This window comes from Eufriesea mexicana, unplaced genomic scaffold (assembly GCF_001483705.2).
Source record: "Eufriesea mexicana isolate 0111107269 unplaced genomic scaffold, ASM148370v2 scaffold2792, whole genome shotgun sequence".
In the NCBI taxonomy this organism is placed as follows: domain Eukaryota; kingdom Metazoa; phylum Arthropoda; class Insecta; order Hymenoptera; family Apidae; genus Eufriesea; species Eufriesea mexicana.
The window spans coordinates 802,732-824,391 of record NW_016910897.1 but is presented as its reverse complement, the minus strand read 5'-3'; the positions used below and the strand labels follow the sequence as shown (position 1 = coordinate 824,391).

Sequence of the window (21,660 nt, the reverse complement as noted above, 5' to 3'; positions counted from 1 at the left end):
TATCGCTTCGAAACTGAAATACTCGTAGAACTAAACATAAGTACAAGTTTTGTAGAAGCAACATGTGGTCCCTATCGATTATAAAATAGTTTTATTCAGTCGGTCTTGCGCTTGCGTCCCATGGCAAACATGCAGCTTAGCGTGACTGTGATCTGTTGGAAGATTTCAGTTGACGCTCTACTCTGAAGTCGTCAACATGCAATCTTCTAGTATCGACGATCGCCCCCTGAACGATCATTATAAAAGCGATATACGTTACACGTTTCAGTTTTGCTATTGGATTTTGAAACCTATAGGTATTTATTCCTTCATCTACAAGGACGCAAATAAATTCGGAAAAATAGTATCTGTGATATTGATTCTAATTTGTTGTTCCGTCCTACAATTTGTCATGGTGCCGTTCAGTTATATTCTGTTCAATGAAGAAGAGCTGAAAGCTAAGATTAAATATCTAGGACCGGTAGCGTTTTGTTTCACGTCGCTATTTAAGTATGGTTACCTTGGTATGAAGGGTTCCAAGCTCAACCGTTGCATCCAACATGTTCAGAGGGATTGGAAGAAGTTACAGAATAAAGATCATCGTGATATCATGGTGCAATATGTGATTATGAGTAGAAAATTGATCATGTTATGTGCAGTCTTATTGTACACCGGTGGTTTGTCCTATCACGTCATTATGCCATTGCTGTCAAAGGAGATCGACACCAACTTGACGATTAGACCCCTTAGTTATCCTAGCTACGAGACACCTCTCGACATCCAGCAGAGTCCCATATATAAAGTGGTATATTGCATGCAGTGCATTTATGTTTTGATCATAGGTAATATCACGATGGCTGCATTCAGTTTAACAGCAATATTCATTACCCACGCCAGCGGTCAAATTAAGATACAAACGTCAAGATTAGAAAATTTGAAGATGAAAGGGAAAATGCTGGAAACTGGTTTTGAAAATTGCTTAGCAATTATCGTGAAGGACCACACGGAGATCCTGAGGTCAGATGATAAATAATATGATTATAATGTCAAATGTACATTTTACAATTAAATTTGTTCCTTTAAGCAATGATTATGGAATTTCAGATTTACGAAGAACGTTGAGAAAACTCTGCGCGAATTATTTTTTGTAGAAGTGATAGTATCTACTTTGTTAATATGCCTACTTCAATATTATTGTATGATGGTAAATATAATTCGAATCATTATTCGGTATTAAATAACAAATATGGTAGACAATTATAAGCCGATATCTTTTAGGAATGGCAGATTAGCGATTCGGTCGCGATATCAACGTATATTATTCTCTTGAGTTCTTTTATTTTCAACATATTCATATTTTGTTACGTAGGAGAACTTCTTCTTGGACAGGTACTTGCAAAAAATAGATACTCGAAACGATTCATGCGTATATTCACTTCGTTCCTCATTTCATTTTTTAACCTAGAGTCGGATAATTAACCATTAGTATAATTGATATGAGTGTTGTATCAGGGTAGCGAAATTGCGACAGCTTCGTACGAAGTAGAGTGGTACAATCTACCTGGAAGAAAAGCTCGTGATATCGTAATGTTGCTTGCCATTTCGAAATATCCGCCTAAACTCACGGCAGGCAGAGTACTTGTTCTCTCGATGAATGCTTTTGTCGCTGTAGGTGACCCAGAGCTAATTAAATATCTACTTGCAGATAAAATCTCCAACCAATAATGATATTTCCCATTTTCAGATATTAAAAGCCTCGCTGGTTTACCTGAACTTGTTGCGAACGGTCACTGAATTGTGATGAAAATTACTAAGGTACACGATTATATATTCAAGACAGAAATTTCGTACCTGAACTGTATATAACAGTACTGATAATCTAGGCCTAATCTGGACCTAATCTGAAATTTATTATTCAAATTGTTAAATTTATTTTCATGTAACCGAACAATTTATGTTGGGCCATAAACTATATAATAAATAGAATTAGAAAATAAATATTTGAAAATTACACCTTGAAATAATAGAAAGATAAATAGAAGTCAAATTTGAGACACGACTTTGATATATATCTTAAGTTCCGTACTTCTTTTTTCATAGATATCTTTTCTATCTATGTAAGTAATCCAATGATACAATAACACAATCTATCAAAAAAGGAGATGGAAAGTTACGTTTAAACGAGATTCAAGCTGTAGATTTATACCACTTGTTATTCTGTAAAGTATATAGCTACATTTTCTTTTCATAACCCAAAAAATTAAACATTTTTACGACTATTTTACTCGAAGAAAAGAAGTTCAACCAAATGGTCTCACGATCCAAGATATTAATTGGATATCCAACTGGATATGTACGTATATATATTATCATATAAAATATGACTAATATAAATACATAATTCAGAACAGAACAGTTACAATAAACCTACTTAATTCGCAAAAATAAAATATAAACTTATCATCCAATGAAAGTCGATCTAAGAACGATTACCTAATAGAATGATTTTTTCACATTGTCATCGCTCGCTCTCCTCCCATAGATGCGCTATGACCTCCGCAACGAATATAAAACGACAAATGCAATAAAGGAAATATCGTTTTATGTTCATCGACGAAAGCTGCCCCACCACCGTATTCGCAAAGCGCATGCACATGGTGAAATTCATCGTGCTTTCGCAGAAACAAAGTGGCGCGCGCTTGCGTTCTAGCAATATCGTCGTTGAGGTTTATAGGATGACGGTCAGTCGGCAATGCACCATAGAGCTGTCAATATGTCTGATCGATTAGATAATGCCATTGTCGGTGAATTGAGGAACAACCATTACGAAAACGATATACATTATACTTTACAGATGTGCCAGTGGCTTTTGAAAGCGATCGGTTTGTGGCCTCTCATTTATAGTTACACCAGCAAGCTGGAACAGCTCGTGTCCATCTTTTTGATGACTGTTTGCTTGTTCAGTATGTTATTCATTATTCTACCATCCGGCCACCATGCGTTCTTTGTGGACAAAAGAATAGAAACGAAGCTACAGATGTTTGGCCCAGTTGGTTTTTGTTTATCATCCGCGATTAAATACTGCTATATTGGCCTGAAAGGACCCTACCTCGAGCGTTGTATGCAACATGTGAGAAAGGACTGGAAAATGGTGCAGGATCCGAATCACCGAGCGATCATGCTGAAGTACGTGACTATCAGCAGAAAACTCATCACCGTGTGCGCTGTCTTCTTGTATACCGGCGGAATGTCTTTCCACACGGTGATGCAATTATTATCGACGGAGAGGAATAAAGAGAACATCACGCTAAAGCCCTTAACCTATGCTGGTTACGATTCATTCCTTGACGTACAGTCTAGTCCTGCATATGAAATCGTGTTTTTCCTCCACTGTTTCGCCGGGATGGTTATGTACAGCGTCGCAACCGCCGCGTATAGTTTCGCTGCAATTTTTGTTACTCACAGCTGTGGTCAAATCGAGATACAATTATCAAAGCTGCAAAATTTGGTAAAAAAGAAAGAAGAAGGGAAGAAGAACGGTAGCGATTCTATCGTTACTATCGTACGAGATCACGTGGAAATTTTAGGGTAAGTAATAGCGAATAAAAATTGCTCACTCGGATAAACGGATGTAACAAAAGTTGCTCGTTCTTTTTCTATATTTTATCGAATGTAAAGAAACGTTAAAGAATCAAATGGAAACAAATTTCAGATTCTCCAACAATATAGAAGAAGCTTTACGCGAAATATGTTTCATGGAAATTATAGAATCCACGTTAAATATGTGTTTACTCGAATATTACTTCATAACGGTAAGCAGTTCAATTATCATCTATTCGAAAAAGAATATATTATTCGTAATTATTTCAGGAATGGCAAAACAGCGATACTATCGCGATGTTAACTCTCTTTACCTTGCTGATTTCTTTTACATTTAATATATTCATATTTTGCTACATTGGCGAAACTCTTACTGAGCAGGTACTTATCCTATTTAATTAAATTATTCTTATTTGTATATGTATTTTTAATTTTGCAAAGATTTTTAATAATCGTGATCAGTGTAGCCAAATTGGTACAATTTCATATGAAATCAATTGGTATGATTTGCCAGCTAAAGAAGCTTACGATCTTATTCTACTGATCTCTGTATCCCAGAATCCACCAAAACTCACAGCTGGGAAAATGGTCGATTTATCGTTGAACACGTTCAGCTCTGTGAGTCTCGTTCCTTAATAAAGTTTCAACAAAATATAAAAAAATAAACTGATGTTTAACGCTTAACGATATTCAGGTAGTGAAAACGTCGGTAGCTTATTTGAATTTAATTCGAACAGTTGCAGTCTGGTAATGAAACTTAATTCTTTACAATTACTACCAAAAAATTGGGTCATTTTATTATTGGTAAATTATTTTCGCAGATATCAGTTTTTCAAATGAAGCTCAGGGGTACATCAATTAATTACCTACGACCAATTTAAACTCAAGCGGTGTTGAATTTGTTCGATATAACTAACAAGAAAAGAAAATTAATTTTAGATGCTACTGATAGTAACTGATTATATGATGATGTAAATGATTTTCAATATCCGTTTTTAATCATTGCTATTTCCTTCTCCAAAGGTAAATTTAGCGTGAAACATTAAACTGCTAATCGCAGATAATACTTAGGATCAAAGACAATTATTATGACAAATGTTACTTCGTACGAGAAATCATCTGAAAGTATAAAGGTAAAAGTTACACCAGACAACGCATGCGTTTTACCATAGCCAGTAAATTCCAACAGGTGACTCCTCGGGGGTTGGCTACGCCTGCGTAAAACAAGTAGGCGTAGCCTATTATAACCCATACAAAGTAGCACTTATAAATCTTTCTTCTTATATTTAAATATCAGTGAGTATCAATTTAAATAAATAACTTTTAAATAAATAAATAAGTAGCAATCACATTTGAAAAGCTACCATTTTAGAAAAAGTGAGAAAACTGTAATATTTTTTATGCTTAGAGAGGTAGGTACTGTTATTTTATACAAACTTTCATATACAACTGAAATCTTTAACAAGAGAAATTCTTAGTCGCTATGCACTTCGTATCAACAACCCTATGCGTATACCTAGAAACAAAGTTGAACACTGTAGCAAGTAGAGTCAGCGGTAGCTTTTGTTAGTCTTCTCCAAACCTGCTGAGCAATAATCGATTTGGAAGTACTCGGAGGGATGCACGCACGCAGTATCTCGAACACAAACTCAACAACCGTGCAATCAATGTTGCTACTGTATCGAAAACAACGGCACAGTAGTGACAGTTCCTTCCGAACTGTCTGCGAACATGCATCCATCTGCACGAAACCAAATTGGTAACCCGCGAAATCCAAATTACGAACAAGACATTTTTTACGTCACAAAGCATAACAAATGGGTTTTGAACGCCATCGGCATCTGGCCGGCCGTGTTTGAGGATATTGGCAATTTTTTATCCAAAATCGCGATTTGTGTCAATAATCTAGCCTTTCTCTTCACTCTGATACAGTGTGTGTGCTACATATAGTGTTGGAACAAAAGGATCAGTTGCTACGATTGAAGTTGTCAGGTTTGACATCCTTCTCTTTCATCTCCTTAATGAAGTATTGGGTTCTAACAATGCGTAAACCAAAAATCGAACACTGTATCAAGCAGGTATATTCTGATTGGAAGCAGGTCAGTAACGGTAAATATTTATATTTGTCAAGTTAAAAAGTAAAATTCGAGAGCTCCGTTAAAAAAATATAACAACTACTTGACAGGTAGAGGATCAGAAAGATCGCGAGCATATGTTAAAATATGGAAAAATCGGTCGAAATCTGACCATGTGTAGTGTTATTTTCATGTACAGTGGTGGCATAATTTATCACACGATCATGCAGTATGATATGGGATCATACGTTGACGAATATAATCGAACGATAAAATTGCTGGTTTATCCTACGTATAGTGGCTTTTATGACGTTCAAAGAACACCCGTCTATGAATTAATATATATTCTTCAATGCATGTGCGGATTTGTGTTTGATACCGTGACAACTGGTGCTTGTGGACTGGCTGCACTTTTCTGAATGATTTGGTTGACGGAAAATTTTCGAAGGGAAATTCTAATTCATACATACGGCTGACAAAATTTATCAAACGCCATATAAGGATTTTAAGGTACAAACACTATGGAAATATATATCATTCTTTGCAGTTCATGGAAACGTATCCGGTACTATTATAGATTTTCTGAGATGGTTGGGACAGTTCTGCAGGAAGTGTGCTTCTTAGAATTCATTGGTACCACTTTCGTAATATGCTTGCTTGAATACTATTGCTTGACAGTACGTTTTCATTACTTTCTATTCGTGTATACATGAATTTTATGTTAACTTGATTTTTTTGTAATAGGATTGGGAACAAAATAATATCATTGGTTTGTCAACGTACACGTTACTCTTAATATCCTTGACGTTTAACATGTTCTTACTGTGCTTCATTGGGAATCTTTTAATAGAAAAGGTATTTTACAATATTACTACTACATTTTCATTCGTGATGTTGCGACGGCAATAATAGCTGGAAGGCGCGTCTAGCCGTTCCTCTTTAGAAGCGACAATCATAAATCGAGACAAGGACTAGGGACGGTAATACTTGAGACCGGACCCAACAGACGGGACGCACGTGCGACTGACCCACGAAAATGCTAACCAGACGTACGTATAAATCAAAACAAAACAATACCAAAAAGAGAAACTTCCCTGTCATATTCCCTCTCCTAACCCAAGAGCCCGCCAAAACTCCTTGTCCAATGAAAAAACTCTAATTTTCCTCCTCCTACACTCATTTTCCTGCAATCACCGCAAACCAAGACTAGACAAAACGAGACGACAGACAGTAGCCAAAACTAGAGATCAGACGACAGTGAGGCGTGAGAGAACAGACGACAGCGAGGAGTAACACGAACAAGACGGTAGTAAGACGTAAAACACAAAACATCAAGACGGTATCGAAACTTAGTCAAACACATAAAACGAGAAGACAAAACGGAAGACGAAGCAAGACGAAACGGCAAAGGCTGAGACGATACACTGCACACAATCATCGTACAACTCACAAAACGTGTAATAAAATGTAAATACACCACAAACTGCGCTTTATTGCACCACCGAAGTGCTCAATGTCTCGTAAGTGACGCGACACATTGAGAAGAGGGTAGCAGCATTATCAAATCCTACCCAAACCCGCGTGGACCTCATCCACCAAACCCACGCGGTGCAACACGTGATATTCTCTTTTTGTTATTTATTATTCATATTATAGAGTAGTATCGTTGGAGAATTTTGTTACATGACCGATTGGTACAATTTATCAACCCAGATGACCAAAGGACTCACTTTGATTATCGCCTTGTCACATATCCCGGCGAAAATTAGCGCCGGTAGAATAATTTATTTGTCCCTGCCTACTTTCGTAGATGTAGGTCTTTGACAATATTTTAACTACACTACACGAAATCATTATGACATAAATCGGGAATTTGTCTCGTAATAATCAAACCTACTCTCATCCTTACAGGTTCTGAAAACGTCATTTGCGTATTTAAATTTCCTTCGGAAAGCGGTTGTATAAAAGGCCAGTAATAGCGACAGTAGCTTTGTTATTTTTGCTTATTAATTGTAGAAAAGCAAATAAACGTATATATTGTGAAAATTTTTGTTACAACCAAAATACTTGATGCCTGAAAATATTATTTTGCACATTGTATACATTTCGTTTATCTCTTGAGTCGTTTGCATTGAACGTAGAAAAGATCTGACAGGGATAAAGCTGACTTACCGTATCGTAGTATCACTTCATTGTTGAACACAGATCATTTAGTGATCATTAAAAACTTTGCGATTATACCTCTTACTTATTTTGAATACGAAGCTTTTTCTGATATGCAGAAGAATCCTATGTGTGATATTGTATATTCCATGTATCTGCCAGCGTGTGGTTATAGCTCGCATTAAATGAATCGAGTACAGTTTCATTTACTATTTTCACCTGCAGTCAGATTAAACGATACAAACGTTGAGATTGGAAATTTTAAGAGAAGGTAGTGTAACATTAAAAAATAGTGTCAAAAATTTTGTAGCAGCTACTGTGAAGGATCATGCGCGAATTTCAGAGTAAAATGGCTAATAATACGTTTAATGAATGCAAATTGTACGTCCACAATTTACAGCTATTTTACATAACAATGTCAGATATATTACATATCTGATAATCTGATTATACTTAAACTGAGATATGAAATCTATGAAAATTAGAACGCAAACGTATATTTTACACCCCTTGAACGATCTCCCCTTATACGCACTATAATCTCCACGACGAATATTAAACTTGCTAAGAGTAAAAAACGTGATTCCTCTCTGTTTATCGGCGAATGCTATCCTCCTGCATTATTCGCGAAGCACGTGCGTGCAGTTCATCATACACTTTCATTGAAAGGAAAAGATGGACGCTTGCGTTCTAACAATATCGTGTTGAAGTTCATACCGTGTCGATCAGTCGACAGTGTACCATAGAGTCGTCAGTATGCATGATCGATCATACGATACCATTGACGGCCAACCGAGGAATAAGCATTACGAAAACGACATACATTATACTTTGCAACTGTGCCAGTGGCTGCTAAAAACGATCGGGATATGGCCCCTGGTTTACGATCACCCCAGTAAATTGTAACAGGTCATTTCGCTGTTTGTAATTATCACGTGCATATCCAACCTGTTTTTGGATATTTGCTTGGCCCCACTGGTTTCTGTTTGTCGTCTACGATTAAATATGGCTACCTTAGTCTAAAAGGAGTTTCCCTCAAGCGTTGTATACAACATCTCAAAAGAGACTGGAAGATGGTAGAAGATCCGCGTTATCGAACGATCATGTTAAAATAGCAGGAAAGTTATCGCAGTGTGTGCCACTTTTTTATTTACCTGCGGAATGTCTTACCACACGATAATGCATTTATTATCGAAAGAGAGGACTAGGGAAAACAACGCGGCGAGGCCGCTGACATACCATGGTTACGATGCGTTTTTTGATGTACAATCCAGCCCGACATACGAAATTGTGTTTTCTGTTCACTGCATGACGGCGTTGATTATGCAAAACATCACGACCGTAGCATATAGTTTGACAGCGATTTTTGTTACTCATATCTGTGGACAGATTCAGATACAGATTGCAAAGTTACTCGATTTTGTGAAGGATAAGGTGGAAAAGAAAAGTAGTCCTAACTCTATCGCTACTATCGTTCATGATCACGTGGAAATTTTAAGGTATGACATATCGGAAAATTTGTTCTTTTTGATAAACGAATGGAATAAAAGTTTGTATCTTCTCTTATAACTTACGATAAACAACAAATTTCCAGATTTTCGAAAAATATGGAAGAAGCTCTACGAGAAATATGCTTAGTGGAAATCGTAGAATCAACGTTAATTATGTGTTTACTCGAATACTACTGCATAACGGTAAACAATTAAATTAGCATCTATTTAAAATAGAATATGATTTTTGTAATTATTTTAGGAATGCGAAAACAGTGATATTGCTGTGATATTAACATATTTCTCGATACTCTTATCCTTTACATTTAATGTGTTTATATTTTGCAACGCAAGCGAACTTCTCTCTGAACAGGTAGTTATACAAAAATTGCATTTATTCATATATATACGTATTTCTTCCACTCCATTGAACATACCCAATATTTGTGGTTAGTGTAAACAAATTGGTACAGTTTGTTATGAAATTGAATGGTACAACTTGTCAGTTAAGGAAGCCTATGATCTTATTCTACTAATTGCTGTATCGCAAAATCCACCGAAGCTTACAGCTGGGAAAATAATCAATTTATCACTGAATACATTTAGTTCTGTAAGTCTCGTAATACATATGTACATATATAATACAGTTTCAACGAATTATGAAACAAATAAACTTAAGTTTAACCCTTAACGATATTCAGGTAGTCAAAACGTCGGTAGTATATTTAAATTTACTTCGAACACTTACGGCCTGGTAATGTTACCTAATTCTTTGTAATTACTGCTGAAAAATTGTATCAATCTTTTATTGAATAATTATTTTTTCCAGATGTCATATTGTCCAATAGAGCACAAAGGTATCTGTATTAATAACATATGAAGTTACTCACAATTTGTTGAACATAACTAAGGAAGAAAATAAATCTAAATATTTCTCATAGTAATTGTCTCATAGTAATTATAGTAAAATTTCGCAACGATCGTTTTAATCATTGCTACTTCATTTTTCCTGATGAGTAACAATATCGCCAAAATGGTATTGCAAGGATTAACTGTGGTAGTAGTTACATAGATTTTTAAGTATATATGTTTGGTATAAGTGTAAAGAATGTTTGTGTGAAAGAATATATGTGTGTGTGTCGAGTATGACTAATGGTAAGAGTCGTGAAAAACAGTTAGTGCTTGGAGGACAGTAGACAGTAAAACACGTTGTGTGTGAGAGAGTCGTGCAAAGATTATATCGTGGAGTGAAGCGAATCTATTTTTACTAATTCTGTTATAATTTTTTTGTTCTGTTATCAAACTATTAAATCAATATTGTTGTTATTTCATCCACCACTAACATTAACATACCTTTTCATGAGAAACAAAAAAATTATAATACTTCTCACGTTTAAATCGTTAGATATGTGAGTGGGAATGAGGCAGAATAAGTGAAAGTCATTTGGTATGATATAAATATAATATATACGAGTGGAGTCTTGTATGAACGTTGTTACAAAAAATGTTTAGAAGAATGTGCCAGAATAAAACAGCTACGTAAGAATCATCTAAGAGTAAACATGTATTAATAAGAGTGAGAGAGAGAGAGAGAAAAGAATTTTCTAGATAGTGTGAATTCTTTTTGTTTAAAATAGTTTATTGTGAATTATTGCCAATATTTAAATATTATTATCTAAATATATTAATTTGTTAACTATTAAAAAACGTACAAAACATTGGTTTCCATTTCTATACACAAGGTATTGCTATTTTATATAAATCTTTATGTACGACGAAAATTTGTGTCAACAGAAGTTATTAGACGTTAGGCACGTCCTATCAATACCCCTATACCTCGAGACAAAGTTTTACAACGTAGTATGTAGAGTCAGCGGTAGCTATTGTTATAATTATAATCTTCTCCACACCTGCTGAGCAATAATCGATTTGGAAGTACTCGGAGGGATGCACGCACGCAGTATCTCGAACACAAACTCAACAACCGTGCAATCAATGTTGCTACTGTATGGAAAACAACGGCACAGTAGTGGCAGTTCCTTCCCAACTGTCTGCGAACATGTATCCATCTGCACGAAACCAAACTGGTAACCCGCGAAATCCAAATTACGAACAAGACATTGTTTACGTCACAAAGCATAACAAATGGGTTTTGAACGCCATCGGCATCTGGCCGGCCGTGTTTGAGGGTATTGGCAATTTTTTATCCAAAATCGCGATTTCTGTCAATAATCTAGCCTTGCTCTTCACTCTGATACAGTGTGTGCTACATATAGTGTTGGAAGAAAAGGATCAGTTGCTACGATTGAAGTTGTCAGGTTTGACATCCTTCTGTTTCATCTCCTTAATGAAGTATTGGGTTCTAACAATGCGTAAACCAAAAATCGAACACTGTATCAAGCAGGTATATTCTGATTGGAAGCAGGTCAGTAACGGTAAATATTTATATTTGTCAAGTTAAAAAGTAAAATTCGAGAGCTCCGTTAAAAAAATATAACAACTACTTGACAGGTAGAGGATCAGAAAGATCGCGAGCATATGTTAAAATATGGAAAAATCGGTCGACATCTGACCATGTGTAGTGTTATTTTCATGTACAGTGGTGGCATAATTTATCACACGATCATGCAGTATGCTATGGGATCATACGTTGACGAATATAATCGAACGATAAAATTGCTGGTTTATCCTACGTATAGTGGCTTTTATGACGTTCAAAGAACACCCGTCTATGAATTAATATATATTCTTCAATGCATGTGCGGATTTGTGTTTGATACCGTGACAACTGGTGCTTGTGGACTGGCTGCACTTTTTGCAACGCATGCCTGTGGACAGATAGATGTAATTATATCTCGATTGAATGATTTGGTTGACGGAAAATTTTCGAAGGGAAATTCTAATTCATACATACGGCTGACAAAAATTATCAAACACCATATAAGGATTTTAAGGTACAAACACTATGGAAATATATATCATTCTTTACAGTTTATGGACACGTATCCGGTACTATTATAGATTTTCTGAGATGGTTGGGACAGTTCTGCAGGAAGTGTGCTTCTTAGAATTCATTGGTACCACTTTCGTAATATGCTTGCTTGAATACTATTGCTTGACAGTACGTTTTCATTACTTTCTATTCGTGTATACATGAATTTTATGTTAACTTGATTTTTTTGTAATAGGATTGGGAACAAAATAATATCATTGGTTTGTCAACGTACACGTTACTATTAATATCCTTGACGTTTAACATGTTCTTACTGTGCTACATTGGGAATCTTTTAATAGAAAAGGTATTTTGCAATATTAATAGTGCATTTTCATTCGTGATATTCTCTTTTTGTTATTTATTATTTATATTATAGAGTACTCTCGTTGGAGAATTTTGTTACATGACCGATTGGTACAATTTACCAACTCAGACGACGAAGGGACTCATTTTGATTATCGCCATGTCACATAACCCGGTGAAAATTAGCGCGGGCAGTGTAATTGATTTGTCATTGCCTTCTTTTGTAAATGTGGGTTTTTAACGATATTTCAAGCACATTACACGTAATCACGATAACGTAAATCCCAATTTCATCTTTTAACAATTGAACGTAACCTTATTTTTACAGGTTTTGAAGACATCGTTGGCATATTTAAATTTCCTTCGAGCTATGGTTGTATAATAATGCAGTAATAGTTTTATCTTTTTCGTGAATTTTTTATAATTATTAACAAATAAACAGATCATCAAGAACTTTGCGATTAGATCTCTTACCTATTTTCGATACGAAGCATTTTTTGATATGCAGAAGAATCCTACGTATAAATTGAAGTGTGTTTCCTAGAATACGTTGGTATCACTTTCCTAAACTGCTTACTTGAATGCTATTGGTGTATAATAGTATCTGTTGCATAACAAGATTGTGGGATGGCGAGCGGTGGACACTAACAATGGATGAAGGGTAATAGCGGGCCGAATGAGTGTGTGGAGCAGTTAGTAGGAAAAGAAATAAAATTTTGGGGAATAGGGTCGGAGAACAATAAAACGTTAGGCCAGTTTAGTACACAAGTAGAAATAGATGATAACAGTTACCCAATTAAAATTAATTTAGTCCCAAACTCATTAATGCGTTACGACTTAATAATAAGAACAGATTTTTTGAACACGGTCGAAATACATATTAAAAAAGTCGAAATTTCGTTCGGCAAGATCCAAGACTACCAGATACAAGAGCACACACCCGAAGTTTATACAATTGATCGCATAGACGACGCGGAGGAAACCGAACCATCAAACATACCAACACCAAAGGCAGCGGCGAGGAATAAAAGTATTGTTGAAATAACATCTAAAGTAACAGTAAAGAAAATAGAAGATTCTGATTGTTCCGTCGTGGAACAAGGAAGACCCGTTACGGTCTTCTTACAGCCAGGTCTTAGGATCAAACAATTCGGCATCGGAATTTTCCTCTCCATGCCTTCAACACATTTGAATGCTTTACCTTTTTTCTTTGACTTCTCGTGTCGCGGAACACGAGAATCCTGGAAATCCCTAATTTAACGAAATTAGGCGACGGTTCTTAACACTTGGCTGACAATAGGCCTGAGGGCTCCACGTGGTCCGCACACGTTGGTAACCTCAGGCCCTCCCTAGGGGTCATAAACGACCGATGGGGTCACCAGCACGCGGGTGGACCCCACGTACCTCACCTTGGAGGAGAGGGTTTCCTCCACTATTCTTTTGCTATTGCTCCCTATAATATCTGAATAACTTATTTTAGCGATTAATCGGAATTATTGGCAAATTTATTAATTAAATTTGAACGTTTGCTTGTTCGTGTGCGTGTCTTACGTTAAATGTAATTTATCCGATATCACGTTGACGAGTTTCTTATTCGTAACCCAAAAAATTTTCCGTAAATCACGTAATTGTACAGTCGAATTATTGTAGATACCCATTTATTTCAAGTTATTCCGATAAGTTCATCACTTGTGGCAAAAGCATATATTCTATAATCTAATCATCTGTGATCGATCTAATTGGAAACGTTTATTTTTCCCTAGGAATGGTCTGAACATAATATTCAAAATTTGGTTACATATGCTATGATAATTGTATCTATGACTTTTAACATATTTTTAGTATGTTATATCGGTGAATTACTATCAGAACAGGTAATAAACATACAATGCCATAATCTGGTATTATAATTAATTAACTGTGGCCGAATTACTGACAGTGTAAGAAAGTTGGTGACATAGTTTACATGACGAATTGGTATCAATTGCCTGACAAAGAGATCTTGAATCTCGTTATGATCATTTCACGATCTAGCATGGAAATTAAAATTACTGCCGGAAAATTGATTACATTATCTGTCTACACCTTTGGTAATGTACGTTTTATTATTTCTATTACTGTAAAAATCATTACTAATTTTTCAAACAGTTCATGATATTTGTAATTCCAGATAGTAAAAACCGTTTTCGGATATTTAAATATACTACGTCAAGCTACGATGTAAAATCTACCTAGCATGTACCGAACATATATTTACATAGTAAACTTCAGAAGTTTTCAATTTATACAAATTTTGTGTAAAAGTGAAAGTACAAAGAATATTCCTTTCATCCTTCTCATGCATGTGTTACAAGCTTAAATTGGTGTATGTTCTGTTTGCAATACGCATGAAAAAGCATGTACGATATGAAAGTGGATAAAATTTCATATAATTAGTTTCTACACTTTAATAATCTTATTATATATATATATAATTAATTATTTATGTAAATATATTTAATATATTTTACATATATAAATATATTTTACATAAATAAGGAGAAAAAACTCTATTGATTTGCTATAACCATTGCAATTCAATAGAATTTGACTGGAAAGTTCAATTATATTGACATTTTCGACTAATATCGTGGTGAGCAAACTTTTTTACTTAAATAAGGAGAAGAAATATATATTTATTATATTATATAAATTCCAAATTGAAGCATTATATCTTCACTTTGTTTCACGAAACAATACTAAACGAAGCCTCTGCCAGATATCGCTTCGAAACTGAAATACTCGTAGAACTAAACATAAGTACAAGTTTTGTAGAAGCAACATGTGGTCCCTATCGATTATAAAATAGTTTTATTCAGTCGGTCTTGCGCTTGCGTCCCATGGCAAACATGCAGCTTAGCGTGACTGTGATCTGTTGGAAGATTTCAGTTGACGCTCTACTCTGAAGTCGTCAACATGCAATCTTCTAGTATCGACGATCGCCCCCTGAACGATCATTATAAAAGCGATATACGTTACACGTTTCAGTTTTGCTATTGGATTTTGAAACCTATAGGTATTTATTCCTTCATCTACAAGGACGCAAATAAATTCGGAAAAATAGTATCTGTGATATTGATTCTAATTTGTTGTTCCGTCCTACAATTTGTCATGGTGCCGTTCAGTTATATTCTGTTCAATGAAGAAGAGCTGAAAGCTAAGATTAAATATCTAGGACCGGTAGCGTTTTGTTTCACGTCGCTATTTAAGTATGGTTACCTTGGTATGAAGGGTTCCAAGCTCAACCGTTGCATCCAACATGTTCAGAGGGATTGGAAGAAGTTACAGAATAAAGATCATCGTGATATCATGGTGCAATATGTGATTATGAGTAGAAAATTGATCATGTTATGTGCAGTCTTATTGTACACCGGTGGTTTGTCCTATCACGTCATTATGCCATTGCTGTCAAAGGAGATCGACACCAACTTGACGATTAGACCCCTTAGTTATCCTAGCTACGAGACACCTCTCGACATCCAGCAGAGTCCCATATATAAAGTGGTATATTGCATGCAGTGCATTTATGTTTTGATCATAGGTAATATCACGATGGCTGCATTCAGTTTAACAGCAATATTCATTACCCACGCCAGCGGTCAAATTAAGATACAAACGTCAAGATTAGAAAATTTGAAGATGAAAGGGAAAATGCTGGAAACTGGTTTTGAAAATTGCTTAGCAATTATCGTGAAGGACCACACGGAGATCCTGAGGTCAGATGATAAATAATATGATTATAATGTCAAATGTACATTTTACAATTAAATTTGTTCCTTTAAGCAATGATTATGGAATTTCAGATTTACGAAGAACGTTGAGAAAACTCTGCGCGAATTATTTTTTGTAGAAGTGATAGTATCTACTTTGTTAATATGCCTACTTCAATATTATTGTATGATGGTAAATATAATTCGAATCATTATTCGGTATTAAATAACAAATATGGTAGACAATTATAAGCCGATATCTTTTAGGAATGGCAGATTAGCGATTCGGTCGCGATATCAACGTATATTATTCTCTTGAGTTCTTTTATTTTCAACATATTCATATTTTGTTACGTAGGAGAACTTCTTCTTGGACAGGTACTTGCAAAAAATAGATACTCGAAACGATTCATGCGTATATTCACTTCGTTCCTCATTTCATTTTTTAACCTAGAGTCGGATAATTAACCATTAGTATAATTGATATGAGTGTTGTATCAGGGTAGCGAAATTGCGACAGCTTCGTACGAAGTAGAGTGGTACAATCTACCTGGAAGAAAAGCTCGTGATATCGTAATGTTGCTTGCCATTTCGAAATATCCGCCTAAACTCACGGCAGGCAGAGTACTTGTTCTCTCGATGAATGCTTTTGTCGCTGTAGGTGACCCAGAGCTAATTAAATATCTACTTGCAGATAAAATCTCCAACCAATAATGATATTTCCCATTTTCAGATATTAAAAGCCTCGCTGGTTTACCTGAACTTGTTGCGAACGGTCACTGAATTGTGATGAAAATTACTAAGGTACACGATTATATATTCAAGACAGAAATTTCGTACCTGAACTGTATATAACAGTACTGATAATCTAGGCCTAATCTGGACCTAATCTGAAATTTATTATTCAAATTGTTAAATTTATTTTCATGTAACCGAACAATTTGTGTTGGGCCATAAACTATATAATAAATAGAATTAGAAAATAAATATTTGAAAATTACACCTTGAAATAATAGAAAGATAAATAGAAGTCAAATTTGAGACACGACTTTGATATATATCTTAAGTTCCGTACTTCTTTTTTCATAGATATCTTTTCTATCTATGTAAGTAATCCAATGATACAATAACACAATCTATCAAAAAAGGAGATGGAAAGTTACGTTTAAACGAGATTCAAGCTGTAGATTTATACCACTTGTTATTCTGTAAAGTATATAGCTACATTTTCTTTTCATAACCCAAAAAATTAAACATTTTTACGACTATTTTACTCGAAGAAAAGAAGTTCAACCAAATGGTCTCACGATCCAAGATATTAATTGGATATCCAACTGGATATGTACGTATATATATTATCATATAAAATATGACTAATATAAATACATAATTCAGAACAGAACAGTTACAATAAACCTACTTAATTCGCAAAAATAAAATATAAACTTATCATCCAATGAAAGTCGATCTAAGAACGATTACCTAATAGAATGATTTTTTCACATTGTCATCGCTCGCTCTCCTCCCATAGATGCGCTATGACCTCCGCAACGAATATAAAACGACAAATGCAATAAAGGAAATATCGTTTTATGTTCATCGACGAAAGCTGCCCCACCACCGTATTCGCAAAGCGCATGCACATGGTGAAATTCATCGTGCTTTCGCAGAAACAAAGTGGCGCGCGCTTGCGTTCTAGCAATATCGTCGTTGAGGTTTATAGGATGACGGTCAGTCGGCAATGCACCATAGAGCTGTCAATATGTCTGATCGATTAGATAATGCCATTGTCGGTGAATTGAGGAACAACCATTACGAAAACGATATACATTATACTTTACAGATGTGCCAGTGGCTTTTGAAAGCGATCGGTTTGTGGCCTCTCATTTATAGTTACACCAGCAAGCTGGAACAGCTCGTGTCCATCTTTTTGATGACTGTTTGCTTGTTCAGTATGTTATTCATTATTCTACCATCCGGCCACCATGCGTTCTTTGTGGACAAAAGAATAGAAACGAAGCTACAGATGTTTGGCCCAGTTGGTTTTTGTTTATCATCCGCGATTAAATACTGCTATATTGGCCTGAAAGGACCCTACCTCGAGCGTTGTATGCAACATGTGAGAAAGGACTGGAAAATGGTGCAGGATCCGAATCACCGAGCGATCATGCTGAAGTACGTGACTATCAGCAGAAAACTCATCACCGTGTGCGCTGTCTTCTTGTATACCGGCGGAATGTCTTTCCACACGGTGATGCAATTATTATCGACGGAGAGGAATAAAGAGAACATCACGCTAAAGCCCTTAACCTATGCTGGTTACGATTCATTCCTTGACGTACAGTCTAGTCCTGCATATGAAATCGTGTTTTTCCTCCACTGTTTCGCCGGGATGGTTATGTACAGCGTCGCAACCGCCGCGTATAGTTTCGCTGCAATTTTTGTTACTCACAGCTGTGGTCAAATCGAGATACAATTATCAAAGCTGCAAAATTTGGTAAAAAAGAAAGAAGAAGGGAAGAAGAACGGTAGCGATTCTATCGTTACTATCGTACGAGATCACGTGGAAATTTTAGGGTAAGTAATAGCGAATAAAAATTGCTCACTCGGATAAACGGATGTAACAAAAGTTGCTCGTTCTTTTTCTATATTTTATCGAATGTAAAGAAACGTTAAAGAATCAAATGGAAACAAATTTCAGATTCTCCAACAATATAGAAGAAGCTTTACGCGAAATATGTTTCATGGAAATTATAGAATCCACGTTAAATATGTGTTTACTCGAATATTACTTCATAACGGTAAGCAGTTCAATTATCATCTATTCGAAAAAGAATATATTATTCGTAATTATTTCAGGAATGGCAAAACAGCGATACTATCGCGATGTTAACTCTCTTTACCTTGCTGATTTCTTTTACATTTAATATATTCATATTTTGCTACATTGGCGAAACTCTTACTGAGCAGGTACTTATCCTATTTAATTAAATTATTCTTATTTGTATATGTATTTTTAATTTTGCAAAGATTTTTAATAATCGTGATCAGTGTAGCCAAATTGGTACAATTTCATATGAAATCAATTGGTATGATTTGCCAGCTAAAGAAGCTTACGATCTTATTCTACTGATCTCTGTATCCCAGAATCCACCAAAACTCACAGCTGGGAAAATGGTCGATTTATCGTTGAACACGTTCAGCTCTGTGAGTCTCGTTCCTTAATAAAGTTTCAACAAAATATAAAAAAATAAACTGATGTTTAACGCTTAACGATATTCAGGTAGTGAAAACGTCGGTAGCTTATTTGAATTTAATTCGAACAGTTGCAGTCTGGTAATGAAACTTAATTCTTTACAATTACTACCAAAAAATTGGGTCATTTTATTATTGGTAAATTATTTTCGCAGATATCAGTTTTTCAAATGAAGCTCAGGGGTACATCAATTAATTACCTACGACCAATTTAAACTCAAGCGGTGTTGAATTTGTTCGATATAACTAACAAGAAAAGAAAATTAATTTTAGATGCTACTGATAGTAACTGATTATATGATGATGTAAATGATTTTCAATATCCGTTTTTAATCATTGCTATTTCCTTCTCCAAAGGTAAATTTAGCGTGAAACATTAAACTGCTAATCGCAGATAATACTTAGGATCAAAGACAATTATTATGACAAATGTTACTTCGTACGAGAAATCATCTGAAAGTATAAAGGTAAAAGTTACACCAGACAACGCATGCGTTTTACCATAGCCAGTAAATTCCAACAGGTGACTCCTCGGGGGTTGGCTACGCCTGCGTAAAACAAGTAGGCGTAGCCTATTATAACCCATACAAAGTAGCACTTATAAATCTTTCTTCTTATATTTAAATATCAGTGAGTATCAATTTAAATAAATAACTTTTAAATAAATAAATAAGTAGCAATCACATTTGAAAAGCTACCATTTTAGAAAAAGTGAGAAAACTGTAATATTTTTTATGCTTAGAGAGGTAGGTACTGTTATTTTATACAAACTTTCATATACAACTGAAATCTTTAACAAGAGAAATTCTTAGTCGCTATGCACTTCGTATCAACAACCCTATGCGTATACCTAGAAACAAAGTTGAACACTGTAGCAAGTAGAGTCAGCGGTAGCTTTTGTTAGTCTTCTCCAAACCTGCTGAGCAATAATCGATTTGGAAGTACTCGGAGGGATGCACGCACGCAGTATCTCGAACACAAACTCAACAACCGTGCAATCAATGTTGCTACTGTATCGAAAACAACGGCACAGTAGTGACAGTTCCTTCCGAACTGTCTGCGAACATGCATCCATCTGCACGAAACCAAATTGGTAACCCGCGAAATCCAAATTACGAACAAGACATTTTTTACGTCACAAAGCATAACAAATGGGTTTTGAACGCCATCGGCATCTGGCCGGCCGTGTTTGAGGATATTGGCAATTTTTTATCCAAAATCGCGATTTGTGTCAATAATCTAGCCTTTCTCTTCACTCTGATACAGTGTGTGTGCTACATATAGTGTTGGAACAAAAGGATCAGTTGCTACGATTGAAGTTGTCAGGTTTGACATCCTTCTCTTTCATCTCCTTAATGAAGTATTGGGTTCTAACAATGCGTAAACCAAAAATCGAACACTGTATCAAGCAGGTATATTCTGATTGGAAGCAGGTCAGTAACGGTAAATATTTATATTTGTCAAGTTAAAAAGTAAAATTCGAGAGCTCCGTTAAAAAAATATAACAACTACTTGACAGGTAGAGGATCAGAAAGATCGCGAGCATATGTTAAAATATGGAAAAATCGGTCGACATCTGACCATGTGTAGTGTTATTTTCATGTACAGTGGTGGCATAATTTATCACACGATCATGCAGTATGCTATGGGATCATACGTTGACGAATATAATCGAACGATAAAATTGCTGGTTTATCCTACGTATAGTGGCTTTTATGACGTTCAAAGAACACCCGTCTATGAATTAATATATATTCTTCAATGCATGTGCGGATTTGTGTTTGATACCGTGACAACTGGTGCTTGTGGACTGGCTGCACTTTTTGCAACGCATGCCTGTGGACAGATAGATGTAATTATATCTCGATTGAATGATTTGGTTGACGGAAAATTTTCGAAGGGAAATTCTAATTCATACATACGGCTGACAAAAATTATCAAACACCATATAAGGATTTTAAGGTACAAACACTATGGAAATATATATCATTCTTTACAGTTTATGGACACGTATCCGGTACTATTATAGATTTTCTGAGATGGTTGGGACA

The 21,660-nt window shown here is 35.4% G+C and overlaps 5 protein-coding genes and 2 pseudogenes across 5 annotated transcripts in view; all 7 read left to right on the top strand.

Moving 5' to 3' along the window:
• The first annotated feature begins 196 nt into the window (after nt 1–196).
• LOC108550481 (odorant receptor 85b-like) lies at nt 197–1,780 on the top strand. The gene is made up of 5 exons (XM_017904219.1): nt 197–996; nt 1,084–1,183; nt 1,258–1,368; nt 1,492–1,647; nt 1,724–1,780. The coding sequence occupies exons 1-5, from the start codon at nt 197–199 to the stop codon at nt 1,778–1,780; spliced, it is 1,224 nt and encodes a 407-aa protein (XP_017759708.1).
• A 972-nt stretch (nt 1,781–2,752) lies between these two features.
• Nucleotides 2,753–7,619, top strand: LOC108550479 (odorant receptor 4). Its single transcript, XM_017904218.1, has 12 exons — nt 2,753–3,567; nt 3,692–3,791; nt 3,850–3,960; nt 4,042–4,197; nt 4,274–4,326; nt 5,489–5,678; nt 5,765–5,946; nt 6,033–6,164; nt 6,232–6,331; nt 6,399–6,509; nt 7,311–7,466; nt 7,566–7,619. Exons 1-12 carry the CDS (start codon nt 2,753–2,755, stop codon nt 7,617–7,619), a joined length of 2,160 nt encoding a protein of 719 aa, XP_017759707.1.
• Nucleotides 7,620–8,573: 954 nt separating this feature from the next.
• On the top strand, nt 8,574–10,065 carry LOC108550478 (uncharacterized; annotated as a pseudogene).
• Nucleotides 10,066–11,366: 1,301 nt separating this feature from the next.
• Nucleotides 11,367–14,829, top strand: LOC108550477 (odorant receptor 4-like; annotated as a pseudogene).
• A 731-nt stretch (nt 14,830–15,560) lies between these two features.
• On the top strand, nt 15,561–17,144 carry LOC108550476 (odorant receptor 85b). Its single transcript, XM_017904217.1, has 5 exons — nt 15,561–16,360; nt 16,448–16,547; nt 16,622–16,732; nt 16,856–17,011; nt 17,088–17,144. Exons 1-5 carry the CDS (start codon nt 15,561–15,563, stop codon nt 17,142–17,144), a joined length of 1,224 nt encoding a protein of 407 aa, XP_017759706.1.
• A 972-nt stretch (nt 17,145–18,116) lies between these two features.
• Nucleotides 18,117–19,694, top strand: LOC108550475 (odorant receptor 4-like). Its single transcript, XM_017904215.1, has 5 exons — nt 18,117–18,931; nt 19,056–19,155; nt 19,214–19,324; nt 19,406–19,561; nt 19,638–19,694. The coding sequence occupies exons 1-5, from the start codon at nt 18,117–18,119 to the stop codon at nt 19,692–19,694; spliced, it is 1,239 nt and encodes a 412-aa protein (XP_017759704.1).
• Nucleotides 19,695–20,674: 980 nt separating this feature from the next.
• LOC108550474 (odorant receptor 4-like) overlaps nt 20,675–21,660 on the top strand; it is a 3,198-nt gene continuing 2,212 nt past the window's right edge. Inside the window, 3 exon segments of the mRNA XM_017904214.1 lie at nt 20,675–20,875; nt 20,878–21,042; nt 21,129–21,571. Coding sequence (XP_017759703.1) covers nt 20,675–20,875; nt 20,878–21,042; nt 21,129–21,571 — 809 coding nt within the window.

What these genes read in the sequence shown, in the direction of transcription:
- LOC108550475 (XM_017904215.1), top strand. Translation starts at nt 18,117, where the DNA reads ATGTCTGATCGATTAGATAATGCCATTGTCGGTGAATTGAGGAACAAC. An exon ending in TCGAATATTACTTCATAACG is followed by an intron (nt 19,156 to 19,213) that starts GTAAGCAGTTCA and finishes TAATTATTTCAG; the next exon opens with GAATGGCAAAACAGCGATAC. An exon ending in CGTTGAACACGTTCAGCTCT is followed by an intron (nt 19,562 to 19,637) that starts GTGAGTCTCGTT and finishes AACGATATTCAG; the next exon opens with GTAGTGAAAACGTCGGTAGC.
- LOC108550476 (XM_017904217.1), top strand. Translation starts at nt 15,561, where the DNA reads ATGCAATCTTCTAGTATCGACGATCGCCCCCTGAACGATCATTATAAA. An exon ending in GACCACACGGAGATCCTGAG is followed by an intron (nt 16,361 to 16,447) that starts GTCAGATGATAA and finishes ATGGAATTTCAG; the next exon opens with ATTTACGAAGAACGTTGAGA. An exon ending in TTCAATATTATTGTATGATG is followed by an intron (nt 16,548 to 16,621) that starts GTAAATATAATT and finishes GATATCTTTTAG; the next exon opens with GAATGGCAGATTAGCGATTC.
- LOC108550481 (XM_017904219.1), top strand. Translation starts at nt 197, where the DNA reads ATGCAATCTTCTAGTATCGACGATCGCCCCCTGAACGATCATTATAAA. An exon ending in GACCACACGGAGATCCTGAG is followed by an intron (nt 997 to 1,083) that starts GTCAGATGATAA and finishes ATGGAATTTCAG; the next exon opens with ATTTACGAAGAACGTTGAGA. An exon ending in GAGAACTTCTTCTTGGACAG is followed by an intron (nt 1,369 to 1,491) that starts GTACTTGCAAAA and finishes GTGTTGTATCAG; the next exon opens with GGTAGCGAAATTGCGACAGC.
- LOC108550479 (XM_017904218.1), top strand. Translation starts at nt 2,753, where the DNA reads ATGTCTGATCGATTAGATAATGCCATTGTCGGTGAATTGAGGAACAAC. An exon ending in TATATTCTGATTGGAAGCAG is followed by an intron (nt 5,679 to 5,764) that starts GTCAGTAACGGT and finishes ACTACTTGACAG; the next exon opens with GTAGAGGATCAGAAAGATCG. An exon ending in AAATTGCTGGTTTATCCTAC is followed by an intron (nt 5,947 to 6,032) that starts GTATAGTGGCTT and finishes TTGTGTTTGATA; the next exon opens with CCGTGACAACTGGTGCTTGT.